The sequence below is a fragment of the Pocillopora verrucosa genome, chromosome 4 (assembly GCF_036669915.1).
Source record: "Pocillopora verrucosa isolate sample1 chromosome 4, ASM3666991v2, whole genome shotgun sequence".
Taxonomy (NCBI): Eukaryota; Metazoa; Cnidaria; class Anthozoa; order Scleractinia; family Pocilloporidae; genus Pocillopora; species Pocillopora verrucosa.
In genome coordinates, this window is record NC_089315.1 from 28,804,033 (window position 1) to 28,823,960 (window position 19,928).

Genomic DNA, 19,928 nt, shown 5'->3' on the forward strand with positions numbered 1-19,928 from the left:
AGTTCTTGTTGAATGACAGTGATGCAGAAGCCTTCAGAAATTAGCCCTTTCCTTCCAAAGAGTGACAAAAGTGCAATTCCTCTGCACAATATCATTAAATTTTCAAGCAAAAAGGTGATAAAATAAGAAAGGAAAATATCACGTAGGAGGTTATGTTTAAATGTTTAGGCATAAACTGTGAAAGAAATGTAAGGTAGGTTGTGTAGTGAATTGACATTTATATCTTAGAGTTTAAGTCCACAGTGAGAACCCAACGCAATAGTGTTAGCCATTCTGTGTTGATGAAGCCTCATAACTAATAAGGTCGACAAAGCTATCCATGGCTGCTAAACCGAAAGCTTACTTTGTTTGTAGTGACATATTATATTGTCTGTACCATTGTCGTCTAAAGCGCATTCCGTAGCTGGTTGGCGTTTCTATGGTTTAACTTTTTCTGTGGATGAGAAAAATGTAACTAAGATTTATTAAGCATCGTTCAGTAAATTTTTTTGTGCTCTTCTCTTTCATGCCGTAAGATTTCGCGGGAAACTGTGAAGGTAAACCTGGGAAAAAACCATGAACTCCTGAAGGCAAACTCGCCGAGAAGCACAACAGTTTTTAAGGCTTCACCGGGCTAGTTGCGAAACTTAGATCCTACCCATGTCATAAGCAGGCTGCAAACGAACACTATGAAACGTAACAAAGGCGAAAGATATCGTAACAAATTTCGAAGTTACCTGCAAAGGGAATCCAGGCCATGATAGTTTGACAAATTCTTACAGCTCCAAGAAAGTCGCCATCTTGTTGCATTAGTAACCGCGCACGAATCATCCCCCTCTCGTGATTGGTAGAAATAGGTCAAGTGAGCAAAGCTCAAGTTTTGCGCGGGAACTTTTTCAATGATTGACTACAGTTTCCTCTATCACTATCAATAAAAGTAATATTTTACGAGCAACGAGAGAGAAATCAGGTAAGTTTATAAACCATAGAAGCAGAAGGCAAGAGCTTATCGTTAGGGACCCGTCATAGTCATGCCAAGAGAAAATAAGGTAACAGTATTTTCCCTTAACCATACCTAAGGAGTCGAACCTTTCTTAAAGAGAGATGGTGATAGATATTGATAGAAAGTTTCCAAGAGAAGGTTCGTGCCAAAAGTTTCTTTCTTAACGACACTCTCCAACAGCTTACTCGGAGAATCGATGTACAAGTCCTTGAAAGAAAAAACTTTGTATTTCATTACATTATGCTCTGGCAATTTTATTTATTTATTTATTTATTTATTCATTTAATTATTTATTCATTTATTTATTTATTTATTCATTTATTTATTTATTTATTTATTCATTTATTTATTTATTTATTTGTGTTGTCAATTTTTCAGTTCTTCGTAAAAGAAAAAAACCGCATAAAAACATAATCTACCTGAGAAAAATCCAAAATGGTGAAGAGTGACATGAGGTTATATCTTTCTCAACTTCCCAAGAGCGCTGTGCAGACAAAACACTTCAAATGTTCTGTTAATGTCATTCTCACCTAATGCAGGCCGGAGGGGAAACGGGTCATCTTTCATACTTCGGTGCGACTATCTGGTCCCCGAATTCTGAATACTTTAGTCAGTCACCTTATCCGATAGACTAGAAAGGTTCTAAACCATCAACCATCAAATGGCCAAAATATTAATCATTAACCGTTTAAAATGGAAGATCTTTGCCGTCAGTCGTCAATAAAGACAGTCAATATAAGCCTTCTCTTAGACATTTATCATTGAGAACCAAAATAGAGTCAACATATGTTCTACACATTCAATCAGGTGAATTTTTTACAAAATGAACTTATGGAAAGGTCGAAGCAGAAATGTTCAGTCCACCATGACGTTCTGAACACGTGCAGAGGAATCTGACTGGGAAGTATTGATTTTCTTGGAAATATTTCGGCTGTATCGTTCATCAGTCTCTTAATTGCTACAGTGATGTGTTACCACTCACCGTCCAACAGACTAATGAAGGCTGAGCGATTCAGCCGAAACATTTCCGGTCAAGAAAATCATTAAGTTCCAGTCAGATTCTTGGACACATTATGTAAAAATCCTTCACGATATACAACTGAAGCAACACTTCAAGCTTGAAAATGTGAAAAAGTTTTCGAATTTCTCTACGGCGTTTTTTCCTTCTGACACAGACTCCTTCAAAAAGATTTACTCAAGTTTTGATAATTTTATGAAAATTGATTTATTCCAATTTTTGCAAAATTGTGCCTTTTTTAAGATTTAAAGAGCAAATAACAACTACTAATATTACATTAACTCCAACAAATTAACTGCAGCCGTCATATCGTCTAAAATTTAACCGTCTGCCGTCAAACGGGCTTCCCACGGAGACCCTCTCAATATGATTCCATTTAGTCCCTCAAGGCTTCACTCTTTATGCTAATATTGAGCCCAATAGCCTCTGCACAAGATGAAGTTTTCCCAGTAGATCTTAACAAACTACAGGCCTGCTACTTAATGGGCAAAGTTATAGAATCTAACTTTATTTACCACTTGTTAGTTAGCTCACAAACTTTAACAATACTTCAGTTAAATGTTTAACCATATCATTAATACCCAATTGAAAGCAGACAGACTTTAATTGCAAAGAAACTACAAAGCCATAAAATTGTTCTAGAAACTGCTTTTCTTGAAATAAGCGTATTTCAAGGTGACACAACGAAAAGTGAAGAAAAAATGCGTGTGACTTTGTGAAACCTTAGATTAGAAAAATACAAGTATGGGTATGCACGTGTTCTAACTATCCAAACTAATGTATTACCACAATCGAGGTCTTACATGCACCAAGCATTTCAGCGTTTATAAATAAGAAATATATTTTACTATTTTAAATATATTTTCAATTCCTCGTTATTACAAAAAAGCACACATTCTTATAATAAGTTACATCAACCTCAAAACGATGGATAGCCGTATTGCTGAGGTATAATGAATACTATGTACAACATTTGAAGATGGTGGACTCGATTTTCGAGTTGTAATTATGATTCTATACGAATGTCTTGCTGATTTTATGACCTTATAGGCCAATAACCAATTATATACGTCGATGTGTAAAAAAATAATTAGTGATGTTGTTGATCAACTTTACTTTGGGTCGCAAAGTAATTTCTTTACAAGTCAATGTTTTACGCAGATTAGTGGTGTATTTCTACTTGGCTTGACTTTTACTAAGTTAGCCAGAGTCGTTGGTCCTCATAAAAAGCCTCATCGAGTGACATGTTAAGTTGATTTCTCTTGAAACACGATTTCTTGGAAGGCCAATACACAATTCTTAGTCTATATATTTGTTGTAGAAATGCTTGAGCTAAGCGCTAAAACCTAATTGGATTCTTTACTGTAAATTAGAGGAGAGTAACTTTGTTTTATTTTATCTATACTTATTGTCGGCACATAGAATAGTTAAAAATGGCTCTATATTGCAGGTAAATTTATTGCAGGTAAATTGACGGATTATAAGTTAAACAGTCTTGTTTCCATCAGCTAGTGATTGTGCGGTGCTGTGTTGCTTTGCCTTGTATCTCAGATTTTCTATGCTCGTTCTTCGAAATTCCTGCGTTTCCGAGGGGTTCTTTAGAAATGGTGTCATTCCCGGTCTGACGTACTGTCTGTACAAATGGTGTGTATACATCGCTGCTGGTGAGAGTCCGGGAACGTTAAGATGGGCTCCTAGAGGACCATATGGACTTGGTGCAGTGGCGAAAGGAGACAAAAGGCTTAGGGCTGGGACATGCGGGTGCCATCTGTCCACTCCTGGAGTGAACGGATGTGCACCAGGGTGCACGTGCGGAACATCTTGAAGGGCCCTGTAGTCATTCGATGGCCCGTAAAGGTATGTAGGGCTTTCGCGTCCCATGGACTTTTCCCGTTTTCTCCATTTAGCTCTTCTGTTTTGAAACCATACCTGGAAGGGGCACGATGGAAGAGAAAGAACAAGTTAGTGATTGATTAATAAAACGAAGAAATAAATGAAGGAAATGAAGGTAAAGATGATTGATCTCATTTAAGACGACTGCGAGGAAAGTTGAGGTAAACAAACGGTGAAATGATTTATAAAGGAAATTAATTATAATTTGTCAAAAACAAGCAAAAAAACCCATTATCTCTTGTACTTTTTTTCATCCTTCTCCATTATTCGCTAAAGATACAATTGATCTTTCCATGAACGCAGCTTTTGCTGCAGAGAAAGTTCTAGCTAAGAATTGAAATGAGAAATAATTGTTTCAGACATGTCGCCAGCTCAGAGAAGTTGTTTGGAGAAGCAACGCAAGGCCACGAGTTTTATGTCACAACGTGTGTCTCTTTGCCTAGTGGTCGGTAATTATCAGCAATCATTCTTGACTGGTACCACAATGCCATCCATAAACGCTATTAATACCGCTTCCAACAACAATCACTTTAATGGTTGTCCTCTCTTGGTTAGTCTGCAGCTGTCGTAAACAATAAACGCCCCACACTTATTGTTAAGGAAACGCTATTTCAACACTCAGACTAGTGTTCAGCGTACGAACTCCATACATTAGACGTTAAAGGATTGTCAATGTGAAATATCCTTGATAAGCTGCCTTTTAAAATTTCAAACCTCAAGACTCACTGTGTGATCTCAGTTGCCGAATGCATTTCTCTCTGCCAGTCTCTTTCTTAACGACATGGCTTCGGTGTTTTCCCTTTTCGATAATGAGGTTTATCGAACATTGGATTGTGTCTTTTGTTCAGTCTTTGCGCATCACTATTTAAATAAACTGAATTTTCTACACGATTGTAGTAAAGGACAGTTAAGGTACCGGCAGTTCTAGAAATGTACGCGTATCATTCTTCGCGATCGGACAAAAAAAACTAAACGAAAACCGCGTGGCAGGAAGAAGAACACCATGCTTTGGGCACGTGTCGAAGTGTTGAAGCCACATGTATTAAGGAAAACTTGCGACATAATACATTAACTGATAGTAATTAGCGAACAGCTTTCCTTTTCTTCTCTCTTTTCAAAGAAAAATACGGTTTTATCATGATTTGCTGAAAATTAGTAAACTATAATTATTTTTCCAAACACACATACGATAGAAATGTATCTGAACTAGGAATCCTATAAAGCCATGTAGTGTAAGGTTGCTCTCAGAGAATTGAAATCAAAACCATGAAATGTTAAACACACCAGAGAGATTGTGTCCAAACGGACAAAATGTGCTAAAAGGTTTTAGCAGGAAAATTTCGCTTTAAAACTTCAGCGACATTTTTAGTCCATTATACCATGCTTTTCCATATAATCACGTTTAATAGATAATATTAATGGTGTTGGTATCAATTGGAAGCGATAAAGGTCTATGAGAAATAGATTTCAGATGTATTAAAGGCTTAATATAATCCTTAATTTGTTTAATATATTTATCTTTACAGAGGCATTGTTATAGCATAAGAAACGATTGGGAGAAACTGTCTTCTTCGCACTGACTTATTTCGATTGTAATGGCCCCATTAGAAAACAAAGACTAATTTACAAATGCATTAAACTTATAAACAGGAAACAGAGCCATTTCAGAACCAGTAAATTTTGTTCACTGTCACTTTATCATTTTAAATCTCGACATAGATAAGATTAGAAGTATAAGACGGCCATATTACCATTCTTTAAAGATTTTAGTGATTCCTTACCTAATTGACAGTTTTGCCTAGCAATGTCCTTACTGGAAATCAAAGCTTTTAGTATACAGCACAAACTTCACAAAAAATTGCAGGCAAAGTGGCTCTAGTAACAATGTGTATCTAGCAAGCAAGAAAGCGAATTTGCGGCCTTTTCTTGACTGGATCTTTTAACGACAGCCCGGGAAAACGATCTTTCACGACCAAGGCAATAGTTATTCGGCTAACTTAGAACAGACTCATAGGAAGGAGGCTAGTTTCTTCTTTTAAACCTGTTTCCGTCCATTTCTCATTATCTTGTGATAGGAAAATCCATATATGAATCATAGAAATGTATTTTTTATGCAAACCCAGGAAAAGAAAAAAAGTTTTATCGCGTGTATAACACAATTTAAAGATACATAGCATTCAGATAATATATGGGCTTATGTGAAAAGAAGCTGTTGGTTGAAGATTTTTATCTAATAACCTATATTTTCATATCATAAAGAAATATTGCGAAAAATGCAATAGACGCCATGGGTTTACGAAAGCACTAACGAGACAGACAGACACAATTGGAACTAAAATGTGCCGCCGAAGGATGTAATACACGCAGTTTTAAGATCCAGAAAGTTGGATGCTAAGTTACACATCTTCTCCGATGAAATACGGAAAAAATCAGATTTTCTGTTGATTAACTGAGTAATTAAAATTCTTTCAACTGTTTATTAGGTACGTTATCTATAGCATTCACCAGAGGCCTTTTAGCTTGAGCTGAAATCAATATTTGGGATTTCATTAACAACATCCTTTGAGATAAAAAGTCTTTATTCTAATTCCCTGTCGAAACGAGGAGTGGTTTGTCAAGATTAGAGATTTGATTTCGCAACTTACTCTTTACTTTATCAGAATCATTACAAAAAGCCCAAGCTATAGACATATTAAGGTGTTTTTATTTATATTATGCAATTTTAGGTCTACCAAACTATCAATTTAAACCCACAGATGTTGGACTTTGTCTGTGTAATTTTGCCTTCCGGCTAAGTGATTGAGAGCATTCTCTTCTGAATACAAATTAACTTGATGTAGCACGCAAGCAGTTATGAAGTAACTCTTTCAGAGACTTTGATCACTGTACCTTGTTTTGTAAATTAAAATCTCAAACAAGACCTGTCGCAGAAAATGTAAGCCAAATAGTCTTAAGTGACCGAACAAGAAACTTTACGATTCTGGCATACCCAGGAGCGTTCAAAAAAGGTTGGTTTCATAACAACATTGTTTATAGCACCTTTACAAGCGTGTGTGTAATGAAAACAGAACGAGTGTATACAATAATACTCTTATTAGCTCTAAACTAGGTGGCAATAATTTTTTTTCCAAATCCGCGTTAACTTTATTACTTTTCAGAGGAACAGTAGTTTCAACAAGAATTACGGTTTAATTTATATGAGTACACAAGTAAGCGGCGATGTTTTTCAAGTTTATCCTATTGTTTATCACATCAAATTAGTCCAGTAATCCTTGGCACTTCACCGTCATCAAGTACTTTCTAGAGGAAACATATTTTGTGCATATTCAAAAGGAAATAGCAAAAAGATGCCAGAAATGTTTCTCTGACTTCAGCGAACCTCAACGACAACTCAATAGGAGAGAAATGCCTAGAGTAATGACGACTGTAAACAGGTTTCTTGTAACTGTACGACGCTAATATTTCAGAGAACAAATGAAGTGAAACCTTCAAGCTTTTTTTTGCTGAGCAATTCTAACTTGATTTCGTTTGACGTAATTACAATGACACAGGACTTAGTCAGGTTTTGAAAGCAAGAGGTTCTTCATAATTAAGTCATTCAGTTTCCTACCACCAAACCCCTGGGGCAATAGTTATTTTTATGACTGCGTCGTGCCATTGAAATCATTATAAAGGTAGCCTGGCTTGTTCAAAAGGTCCTACGCTAATTGCCAATTCTAGTATCTACGTCATGATTAATTATCCACTTTGTTTTCATGGCTGTTCAATATAACCCATTAATACGACAAAATAATTGCCTCAATTGTACTGTCTTTGTATACATATTCACTTAAAATGCAATTTACAGTGGTTAATAGCTTTTCGTCAGAACTAAATAAATTCAGAGCGATACCAAGAAAAGAACGCTTTGCCCCAAACACTATCATTGCAATCGAATAAAAACTTTTTTGTTTCAATCTATTAATTACCCTTCAGACATCTTTTCAACCGCGCAGGTTAAACTGTCATTTGCTAGAGCAGAAAAAAGCTTTGGTATACACTTTTACACGCCGACAACTGGATGCAAATTTCAATATCTCTGAAATTTCACAAAACCTTCCGAAATTTAATTACATGGCATAAAAATTGTCACAACACGAGCTTAACGTCTGTTGTCTTATGCTTTTAGAGACAGCCGCGTTTCGAACCAAATTGCATCATTATTAGGCCCATTTCATTTGCTTCGCTTTCAAAACGTGAACGAGTTACTTTTCAACTAAATTTCAATTTCAAGCGAAATTTCGTTTAGAAGCCCTCGCAGATTAACATGTTCCACTCTACGGTCTCCGGGCGTAACCGAGTCGTTAGGCCGTAACGTACGTAACGTACACTGTTTCGTCATGGCCAGTATTTTCGTCATAACACGTTATTCAGACGGTAATTTTTCCCCTCTTAGGACAGCAACTCCAATTGCTGTAATCAAAATAGCTGTTTTATAAGAATCACTTGCGCCAGCTAGCTGTTCGGCCGTGAATTCTCCAAGCGTTCAAATTCAAAGCCATTTTTTTCAGTGTCGTTTCGCACACGCTCTCCAGTGAAAGTTATCAGAGCTACAAATGTTAAATACAATTTTAAATTTGTCGTAAATACTAGGTTGTAACTCATTGATTTAATGAGTAAGGCGACTGGAGCTGTTATTTCATCAGCTTGATTTTCACCCACGTAATTGATGAAACAAAAGCTTCATACTGTATCACAACTACTCAATCGCAAAAGTTTAAATATTGTTGCATTCTCAAAAAAGATGACTCGGGCGCCACGCAACCAGATCAGGACGAGCCACTTAAAAAACACCCTTCTATAAAAACCAGTTTAATTTTTTTTCCTATTTGCTTCTTGATAATAAGCAAGAACCTTAAAATGATCTGCAATGAATTGAATACAGGGTAAAATGCACAGTCATACAACACAAAAGTCACAAGTTGATTTTATCACGTTTTCATCAAAAGTCCGAGTTTAAACATAGAGAATTCGCGCCGCCTTTCACCGCCTCTCGCAGCGACTGCTGCCAAAATGCCGATTAGTAACACAGATTACTTCGCGGCTGCTTCGCCCCAAATAGTCCTGCCATTTTTTGTGCCTAGAACTGACTATGAATAATTGAAAAACCTTACTCACTTGCACTCGTGCCTCACTCAAGTCCAGCCTCAAGGCTAACTCTTCCCTTGTAAAAACGTCAGGATATTGTGTTTTCTCAAAAGCGCGCTCGAGTTGGTGAAGTTGGTAGGTCGTGAAGGTGGTGCGACTCCGGCGCATTTTTCTCGGCTTGCCATCATTTTCGTCAAGGTCGTCCTCGTCCTTGAATCCTTTCTCGTCGCCCACGCTCAAGTCATCTAACAAATGAGAAAATTAAGTGGATAAATAAAAGCACAGCAAGCCGGTTAACTGCATTTAAACACTTTAAGCATTGCCTTCTCTTCTGCCGCATGTAAATTTGCAAATCACGGCAGTCGCACTGAACATCAAAAGGCGCACTGTGCAAACACACAGTTCCGAAAGTTAGTCATGGTTCGAGCTCGCAAAAATCTACGCTTGTGGTTAGAATTGAAAGCGAAGTAAACATTTCCTCGTTGTTTGACAATTCAAGGATGGGGAAATTGAAATTTAAACACGAAATTAGCACCTCATCTGAAACTTTCCGCTATGTTTGCAGAGCGTTCAGCGAAAAGAGAAGACGAGTGCATTGAAATTCCTTGAGTAAACTGTCTCAAGTGTGTCATAAGATTGTAATATCAACTTGAAAGCGAACGTGGTGATGGTTTATTTAATTTACCTTCGTCGTCGCTAGAATTTCTTGACAGTTTGCTTTCTTGTTCGAACGCTTCCTCCTGTTTGGGTTTTGGTCTTCGATCGTTTGTTCCAAGAATCATATCGATCGTGTAACCTTTACTTGAAGCTTGAATAAGGGCCGATTCTATCGAATGCTCTGATCCATTTTGCGTTTCTTTTTCCTTCTTCTCCGTGAAGACCATGCTCGGTCGCGCGGCTGAATCCATTATCAGTCCACCGTCCACTCTGTAAACCAACCAAGAGTGTTTGTCCTCGCCAAGGAGTAGCTTCGTCCTTAACAATTTTTATTTGAAAAGAAAAGTTAGATTAATGCAGATTTTATATTTGCCCCTAATCTTCGTCCTTTGTTAGTTAATCAAAATGACCGACTGTCATAGTTTTAATCAATGTTTATTTGTTCAAACAAAGGCCTTAAAATAAATAGGCCATTTTCAGCAACCAATCAGCGGGCTGCGTTATGATTAAGGCGATATTAACAATATAATACTTAAGTTTGTTTGTTCCTTTGGCCCCCATGGCCTCTTCTTAACACTATTCCACCCAGGAAGTTGATAAAATGTATTTGTGTCATCGTCTTGTTGTCTTAATTCTCCCTATTACATGTTAATAGGTTCTGAGTGGCGAAGGTAAAATTGACGCCAAGATGTCGAAGTTGCGCGTCTCCGGAATTCGAATACCTTGGAGTTCTTGACGAAATTTCGCACTTCAAAAGCTCAACAGCAACGTTTTTGACCGCTGTGTGGTGATTAAAGAGACTCTATAATACAATTAACGCTCAATAAAGATTATTAAAATGTCTCTGTAGCCATGGATATTTTAACACCTCGTTCGTTGTTTCACTAAAGCAATAGGTTTAATAAATTAATTAAATTTCGGTCGAAGCCAATTTGGTTCAAAAAGACGTGATCGGATATTACGCAATACTCCTCGGCTGCAATGCGGAATTCATCGAGAATAGCGAATTTTTTAAGTCTTTACTTCTTTAAAAAGATAAACTCAGCGATTATTCAGCGAGGTAGGTTTTTCACAGCACGCTGCTACTCAACTTGAAACCTAGGCCAAGCTGAGACGTTCATTATACTCACAAAATGTTTATCATACTTTTTAATTTCAAGCTGATAAAGCACAAAAGGCTTATTCTTCGCAGCAGAGCACGATTTCTGAACCATTTTTCTTCCTTTGTCCTGAAAGGTGTGCAAAAACGCTAATGTATTCGTAACTTTCTAATTAAAGAACAATCCGTTGTGTCGGCCTAACAATTGCCTTGCAAATTAAATGAATACGGATAAAGAAGTCCACTGGAATATTTCAAAGATAACTAATTAATTATAGCCCTGGGCAAGGAAGTTGTTTATCTTTGTCGAAACCAAAGCGCGTTCTTACTCAGTATTCGTAAGTTAATGGCCTATTTATAAAACTATTAAGACTTAGTTCCTATTGCGTCATGTTTCGCGACTCTTGAAATCCACAACGCCACTGGCTTCACAAACATTCATTTATCTTTAGTTTATAACCAACCACAGGGCTTTAGAACACAAGAGACCCTTTATGTGGCTGGCTTTTAGAGGTTTTGTTTATTGTATCTTTTCAATGCCTTTTTACGTTTGAAAAGGAGAATATTGGATCTATACTTAACGCGGATTACATTGGTTGAACATAGCCTGCAGCCAACTTGAATAACACAAAAGGAACAATCCATAATGGCGCCGCAATTTTCTCGACCTTATGATCTATCTTCCGTTGGTTTCGGCGTGTTTCCTGAGTGGGTAGCAAAATACGCAAACTTGATTAAGAATGAAAGGGAAGGTTCAGGAATTCTCGGTGTCGCAAAATTAAAAATCAGCTCACGTATGAAATTTAACACGTCGTAAGAGTGTTTTCCTATTTTACACATCTATTTTTTGTACAGCCCTTAAAAATTGGTGTCGTGTCATGAAACAAAACATCCCGGTCACTTAACTCACCACTTGATGTTTGGCCTTCAGTTCATGGTGGAGGATAAACTAAGTGGACAAAGAGAGATAAATAAATGACCAGAGACAAGCATCAATACAAAACAAGGCGTTAATGTATGGATGCTTGTAATAACCGGTTAACAATATTGTATTTTGGCCAAAGGTTATCGTTACGCTGAGAACTTGGAATTCAACATAGTTGTCAGACTTTTCGCCTATTTTTCGGGAAACGACTTAGAAACTGGGTCGAAAATATGTCCTCTTTCTTGCTCAATAAGTAAAAGGGTGAGTCAAGTCAGAGAGGAATTGTCGTGATTTCTTCAAAATTCGAACACAAAAGAAATAATTTCAAACAATCAGAAAACAGGAACTATGTGAAAAACCTATAGGAAAGGTGGTTTTCTCGTCATAGTATCGTAACTCTAAGGAAGCACGTATTTGATTTCAAGAGGTTAAATTAAACGTTTTGTCATTTTACACAAAACAAGTAATATCACATAAGCTCGTTAGACCTGCATATTGGAAGCAAAACAAACTAGTCACAACACCTGACCATTACGACCACACGAGATCTCTTCGGTTTTAAGTTGAAGTAGGTCCCTGCGAGTTCTTCAATTGTCAAAAAAATTATGACTAAACATGCTTGTATCGTTACTTTTCAAAAGTTATCGCTTTTAAAATATCATTTCTGCAAATATTTCAAATGGAAGAAAAATTACTTATCCACCATACCCAATTGGTGTTCGCGAATTTGATTGTGTTATTCAACTTTACTGCACGGCGCTCTTAGAATAAGCCCTGGATGGGATGGAAAGCGGAACATCTAATTAAAAATTTATCTAAATAGGAAGCTTTCGAAAACTTTAAACAAAAAAGCACACAGCGATCAATTCTTTCACCTAAAACAACTACATGGCCTGATTCGCCAGCGAGATCTTTGAATTTCAGTTGATTGAGAGGGTATCGAGCACAAATTCGGAACGTCCCTTCTCTCTGCTCTGTGTTTTTAATAACTGTTAAGTTTGGCAGCTTTCTTTTATTGGGTCTTAAAAAACGTATAACGCTTGACAAGGAGTAATAGCAGCGGGTAAAAAGACAAAGCAAAAGCAAGAGCATCGTGTTCAGAATGTTTGAATGCCATCAGAGTAGTACAATTTTTTTCTACAAAATAGGGAATTCATGTCGCAAAGTGCTCCCTTGTTTTTCTACGCAAGAAGCCCCTCAGGAGGAGGAAATCTTGCAGTAGAATCACCTGTTATGTAGACATAAGAAACTGAAAGTACGAGCACTCGTGTCGTATAGTTTTGTTTTCCAATTTCCTCGTTTCTTGGTCTTTCGGTTTACTTTATTAAGGTTTTCTAAATAACCAAAAAAGCAGCCTCGTGTTGCAAATTTTTGAGAGTCAAATTTCTGTTTTTCTCTCTTCAGTCTAAATTTAAGGGAAAAAAATAACGCCTCTATCCCTTTGCCACCTTATCATTTGTCCCAAGGACATAGCCCTTCGTGTGTCTTTCTTACGAAAACGTCAAACTTAAAGTTGTGAAATTCATCATTTGCAGCTTTCATTAATATTCTTAATCCTTACCTTTTTGTACGTCTTTGTTTGTTTTTTTACTGGAAAAAAAATTATCACGTAACCTCAAAGTTATTAAAGAAAATTATCTTTGACTTGAAAATGGCTCAAGATCTAATGAAGCAAGTTTTCATGCTTATCGCAAAGGTTTAAGCTTAGACGAAAGGAACTGTAAGTTATACTGATGTGTTAACCTTCACGGCCCCAATTTTGAATCAGAGCTTATAAAAAATCATTTGATATGCCACCTGTTGTCTGTCTCAGTGAAGATACCTGAAGTTCTTGCAGCAAGAGTGTGGTCAACGGTGGAATTTTAAGAGCAATTTTTATTAGTTTGAACAATTTAAAAGATCATTCTAAATTGAAAAGCAGAAAACCGCAAATATTTCAATATCTTTAGAAGATAAATGGACTGTTCTCTAACAGTAGAAAAGAGCTCGTGATTTAAAAGGCCAGTTTTTGAAACACCTTCGGGGAATATGAACCCTTAAAGTAAGTATTTTATCTTAAAAAGGAATGCACAGAATGGGCAATTGAACAATTCAAACGCAACGTTATGGTAACATTTTCAAGTAAGGGAACAAACGTAATCAACCGCAAGTGTCCGCCTTTTCAGCATGCGGAACGAGTTCTATTGATTTGCTAGATTAATGAGGGGCTTGTTTTGAGGATGGAACCTGAAGATGTCAGGCACTCATTTTAATTTGCTGAAACTACACTACAGTATTTTAAAGTTTGATTGATTTACGAACGCGTGCTAATGGCTTCCCCTGCCGAGTCATGATTACAAGAGTTCACTGGTGTGCGAATGACGTGTATATAAAACGATTAATGTTGTAGCATGACGCAAATAAGCTGTCAATCGCAAATAGAACGAACTAATTTATAGCTTGTTTGATGGTGACTCATGTAATACTGTACAATAATTGAGCACTGACTAGGCGAAGAATTAATTGCTGGCAAATTACCAGCGTCTATATTTGAAAAATTTTCGACCTTCCGCTGCTTAAATCTTGGAAAGATGGAACTGTCTATTGACATTTTTTGACAAATCTAGTTAACGCCATAATCAGATGAGGTTTTGTTGTTAGTCCACAACATTGCCAAAAAGCTCAACTTGTTGATGATAGATATTGATCTTCTCACTTGGAGTCCGGGGTTCCGCAAGCACCTCAAATAGCTGAATGAAGCATGATATTTTCGGTGTGGTTTTGAATTGGAAATTGTAGTGAACCATTTTAATTAAGTTCTTTTGATCCACGCGCGTAGATGTGATGAGTCACGAAAGTTTCGAAACTTTTTTGTATTGATGTTTTAAGTCTAAAGTGATGTCCTTTATTACATAACGAGAAAATTGACGTAAAGAACAAAGGATTTATTCTGGTTGTCAGAAGAAAATTCCTGTGGGGTTCCGATTATCATGGCATGCAAGTAACCTCCTTGGAAGAAACATGCGAGAAAGAGAGACAATATCTAAATTTTCGTGATTCGAAATCCTCTAATATCAGAGTATCTGTTTAAAAAACATAAAGATGGAAAAAAAATTTAGAGTCACGTGGAACATCAAGCTTTATCTTCCCATGAACACAAAATGAAATTTTTGACAAAACATTTCACAGACGGAAATAATTCGACACGGAAATTCCGCTCTGCAATATTTGGTTTACACCTTAAGGCTTCATGTCGTCCGCTTGAAAGAAACCTCGTGACTGTCGGAAGAATTTGTAATCACAGACATAACACAAACTTATAACAATATCCATTTTTATCGATTAATTTTTCACAGTTTTTGAAATTACTGTCAAACAGGCGAAATCTTAACCCTAAGCTTTCTCAGGTAGGTAAGATTCAAAGAGGCTAGGATGAAGATGGCGGATTGTGGAAAACAAAAAAAAGCACTCTGAAAGTTCAATTTATTTTGGCCAAATTTCATCAGTTTCACAAACAGCTCCTTTTTAATATTGCCCTGTGCTTTTCGATGGCATTTCGTCGCTAATAAACTGACACCAAATATTTGAGCCACTGCATGTTTTTAGGAAACTAATTAAGGTAGCTCTCCATATAATGACGCTCTAGGCACCCCCGTCATTTAAGAACTATTGCAATGACTACGGAAATTCATATCGTCAAGTTTATTCTCGTAAGGGCGAATTTTCACGTAACATGCCGAAAAAGCTATTATTTTTAAAGTCCATCAGAAAATTCCTTATTTGGTAAAATATCTACTCCATTATGAAAAGAAAATGATTTACTCTGATATGCCGTCGTGAGTAGTCTCTGATGAAGCATCAGTACAATTACGGAATGTTGGGTGGGGGTCAGATTTGTCGAACAAATGATAAAGAGGGTCTAGTCTTCACTTGTTTTTTTTTTTGTGCGTGAAAACTCGCCGTTGAGGATGGTCACATGTCAAAAGAAAAATTAAACAAGTTAAATCTGAAAAGCTAACGTTAATCCGCAATTTTTCCATCAGTAAGCCAGAAACGTATTAGGTTTATATCCAATGATAATGTTACCAAGTAAAAGGTTAAGTGAGAGGAGCGACCCGATAGGTGCTGAACAGTTTGTGTATTGTCTTGCAGTTTTCTGGAAAACAACAACGAAAAAAAGCCAAACCGTGTCTTGTCTGGAAACAAATCTACCTTGAAGGCGAACTAGTTTTATCACAGACCTGTTTAAAGGAGGAAAACTCCTTCTCTCGTTCATCGGTGGACAGTTATAACATCAAAAGGCGAACTAAATGCATCTACTTAATATTGAATCTTTAAGCTAAAAATAATGGGGATTACATAATCTTCATTGCATCTTAGTTAATTGGCGTTCATCACTGCTTTCCAGTTGGTGTTTGAGCCTCACACTCCTACTAAGGTACTTGTGCTGTGGTTTTAATTACAAGACATTCAACAGACACAGCACTTTTTTATAGAGTGGGATGGATGTTCAAGAGCATTTTCTTTCCAACCCTTTGCCGACCACATGTTTCCGAAGTGAAACTCCTCCTCGTGATCAACAGGGTAGTCAGGAGACAACATTCCATGCATCATGAAATACATATAATTCCTCAGCACCTTTACGAACATGCGTACAGATGGGAGAATGATTCTTTTCATGATTTATCCGCTTTGTAAAGTTTCTTCGCTGATCAATGATAAGCTTTTGTCCGCAAAGAAAATTTCGAGGAAAACTTTTTATATACAGCTTTCTAGCGTTGTTTTGACAAACAACTCTACTCGTTATGACAAAATGAAAATACACATTTTTAAGAACCTCTTATGCAATATTTGGATTTCCTGTTGCTTTCATCATCTATTGGTCTTAGCAGACACTCGTCGTGGGTTTTAATCAGAGCAACAACAACAAATGTTTTTGAAATTTGCTTCTTTAAATGTGTACTCTATGTATATGGTTGTTATTATTTCAGCTGTGTTTTCTTACGAGTCAATATCCAATTATAGAGAAATTCTTCTGTTCTCCTCCATTAACCTTGCTCCCCTTAATTCCTCTGAACTCTGGATCAGTTTGCAAAAAAAATATGTTGTACTCAGATTATTTCAGAGTCACATTGAAATAGTCACACCCAAAATTTAAACTAACCCCTCAAATCTCCCGCTGAACTTAATTTCGGTAAGGAAAACATCAGTGGAAATTGTAATTTTCGAAACGCGATGTGCGCATCAAGATTAGACTCCTGGCCAATTGTTTGGCCCCGTAGACTTGTTTACGTTGGCTGCATGTATTACATGTAATACGCACAGCGCGGATTACTACTGATTAAAGTTGAATTCTCATCTTCGATTAAGTTACGAACAATGTTAGGAAGTCTGATCACGATTACTTTTTATTCAGACGCAAGCTATAAGCTGTCCATACACTGTCTTCACTTTTATTTACCCATGTTAAGGGAAAAACATGTACGCATTATAACGTTAAAAGACTTCACTATGAAGACACCTTTGGGTGGCCTCCTGTGTTTTCAACAAAAGTTATATGGATTCCTCTTGGGCAGACCATGAAAAGCATTTTCAGCGACAGCCTGTTGTCTGAATCTATTATCACTAATGCACACAACAACAAAGATTGAAAAGCTATTGAAAGTAAAACTGGATTGTATTGGTTTTGCTTAACTACGATTTCTGATTGGTCTAGAAATATCATCCTCCCTCGCAACCAATCAGATGCAAATTTAGAACGCCGGATCTCGATTTTTCCGCGCCCCAGCCAATTCAAATACGTTTATGTCGAGTTCTTGTTGATTATATTTATGTTATTTTCCTCTTTTCTAGATCGCCGTTTTGATTACATTGATTCTGACTTACGACCCTCAAGCAAAATTCGCTCTAATACCTAGTACATATAATTGTGTACCTAGAAGTGAACCATAGTTACAAAACATAGCTCATAACAGACTGAATATGATTGACTTCAAGTATAACTCGTCTATAGAGGTCGAGAGACCTGCAGCGTCTTTCTTTAAAGTAGATTGTTTATACATCCTGCGGAGAGCAGCCACGTTTTAGTTGAAGCACCCCAGGAATCATGGGATCTGTAGCCTCTTTGCCATCAGGTTTGATCTCTGAGCCACTTCGATAAATTATGAGATGTGCTTTTCACTGGATCAAAGTTATCGTTCCATTTTTCAACATCTTGCTGTCTCAGAGGAGCTACTCCAAAGTTTGTTTCTTCCTTCCTTCCTGAAACATCTGGTAAGACGCACGATAGTCTTCTTTGAACAGGTACCGAGCCTTCTACACCCCGATTTCTACTGAGCTATCCGACTTTACTCTTTGACGCAGAGATGGAAATTTGAGGTTTTCGATAAATCTGCCGCGGTTGTTCAATGCCTCTATTGAATGGCCGATTCTTGGAGCACCAGGTAAACAAATAGTCCCTGATCGTTGTCTGAAAACATGTTTACCACACTGGGCAGTTTGGAAGAACTCTTCAGAGTAACACTCTGACGGCAATCTGTTAAACTTCGGTTGGATACTTGCTCCCGAGGCTTGCCACAACGCCCGTGACTTTGAGGGTGGGGGCCTTTTAGACCGTTTTTCATCTCTTATTTTGGGCAGAGAATATTTGGAACTCATCCTTTTTGCACCAAAACAGTAGTTGCTGAAACAGGAAGCGCAGACTGTCGACAAAAATCTGAAATTTAGATGAAGTAGTTATAGGTCAAACCGGCATTGAACCGTCAACTTCCGCGAGTTTTGGTTATTGAAATCACGTCCAATTAGTTTCTCTGGCTACAATCAAAGCATAATTTTTCTCTAAAAATAGGAAGTACAAACTGCTCATTTGGAGTTATTTAAAAGAAAATCGATTGGGTATCTTCTAAGTGAACATTTCTTTAATTTGTGGTATTTGAAAACCTTCAGCAATAATGCATTTGAGATTCTTTCTTGATTGGAAAAATACTTATGTACACATATGTATGGCCAAACGTGATTAATTCATTCCAAGTGTAATTGCTTCTTCTATGGATCAATGTCAAGAATTTTGAATCTTCAGTTCAACGTACAACAAAGAAAGCAAATTTACTTTTTTTAAACAATCAAATACATATTCATAACAATCCCTACCAGCAAAATAGCGGAGCTAATCGAGGCGGGAGGGAACTGAAAAGAGAGTGCATGCATGTACGAACAATGAAAACAGTGCGTTAAGTTATAGATAAGCCCATTAGCTGAACTGTTGTTGTTCAGCACTGAAGTTTGGAGGCTGATCAAATTGATATTCTTAGATCTTTTTATCAAAATTTTCTTGGAGAACAATGATACTGCTTGCGGAACCTAGAAGTTCCCTAAGTGAAACGAGGCCCTACCGCATTTTAGGAATTCAACTGATACCGTTAAAATGAGTTTATCTTTCCTTGTAATTAATTAATAAGGCAAAATGTACAATGTGCATCGATTGTGAAATCTTATTGGAAAAAAGTGAAAGAAAACTATAATAAAAAGGAATTTCAACAGCAACTTAAACCAATAGCCTATATTCACACCAGCAAAACATGTTTTGTTAAACTGATTTTCACTGAATGAAACTCGTAGAGAGAGAACTGGAAAAACTTAATTTCCATAGGAATTAACTAATTGCTAATTAGCATTTCCAATTTGCTATAATTTAAGTAGAAAAACATTAGTTTAAGTTGTTTCTACGAAAAAAAAAAAAATTAAACTGTGTTCAACAAAACAACTTTTAAACATTTTTAAGTTTTGGTGTGAATGGGGTCAAGACGCCACAATCAGAGCCGATAGAGATAAAATAGAAATCAAAACCAACCTGATGTGTACAAGGGCGAGCAACCAAGCTCAAGTCGTGATTGGCTTTATGTTTACAGCTCATTTCGACTGAGTGTCGTAAACCAAAACCATTATAATCACAACACCCAAACAGAAGAAGAAACATATCAAAAGAACCCAACGATAAGCCAAAATAAAAGCAAGTAACGGCTTGAAGCACGGGAAAACGCCGGCGATTAAATCGCAATTGGTTTTAGTTTCGCATTTGATTGGTTGCGAGGATGCGTGAGTTCTCTCATCCAATCACAAAGTGATTTAAAGTAAGACCAACGCAATCTTGCATAACTTTTGAAACTCGATTGAAAGTTCCTCTTAACTGATTGGTTGAGAGGATGGCACACTGGGTTACTCGACCCAGCAATTGTATTTCTTTAATTAA

The 19,928-nt window shown here is 36.9% G+C and overlaps 1 protein-coding gene across 1 annotated transcript; it reads right to left on the reverse strand.

The window, feature by feature from the left end:
• Positions 1-2,492: 2,492 nt before the first annotated feature.
• LOC131785238 (retinal homeobox protein Rx1-like) lies at positions 2,493-10,085 on the reverse strand. Its single transcript, XM_059102088.2, has 3 exons — positions 9,706-10,085; positions 9,051-9,265; positions 2,493-3,929 (listed from the first exon to the last, which is right to left on the reverse strand). The coding sequence occupies exons 1-3, from the start codon at positions 9,926-9,928 to the stop codon at positions 3,486-3,488; spliced, it is 882 nt and encodes a 293-aa protein (XP_058958071.1). The 5' UTR covers positions 9,929-10,085; the 3' UTR covers positions 2,493-3,485.
• Between the last annotated feature and the right edge of the window lie 9,843 nt (positions 10,086-19,928).

Excerpts from the sequence above, each read along its gene's own strand:
- LOC131785238 (XM_059102088.2), bottom strand. The coding sequence starts at position 9,928 with ATGGATTCAGCCGCGCGACCGAGCATGGTCTTCACGGAGAAGAAGGAA. Across the intron at positions 9,266-9,705 it reads AAATTCTAGCGACGACGAAG|ATGACTTGAGCGTGGGCGAC; the intron begins GTAAATTAAATA and ends CTCATTTGTTAG. Across the intron at positions 3,930-9,050 it reads TGAGTGAGGCACGAGTGCAA|GTATGGTTTCAAAACAGAAG; the intron begins GTGAGTAAGGTT and ends TGCCCCTTCCAG.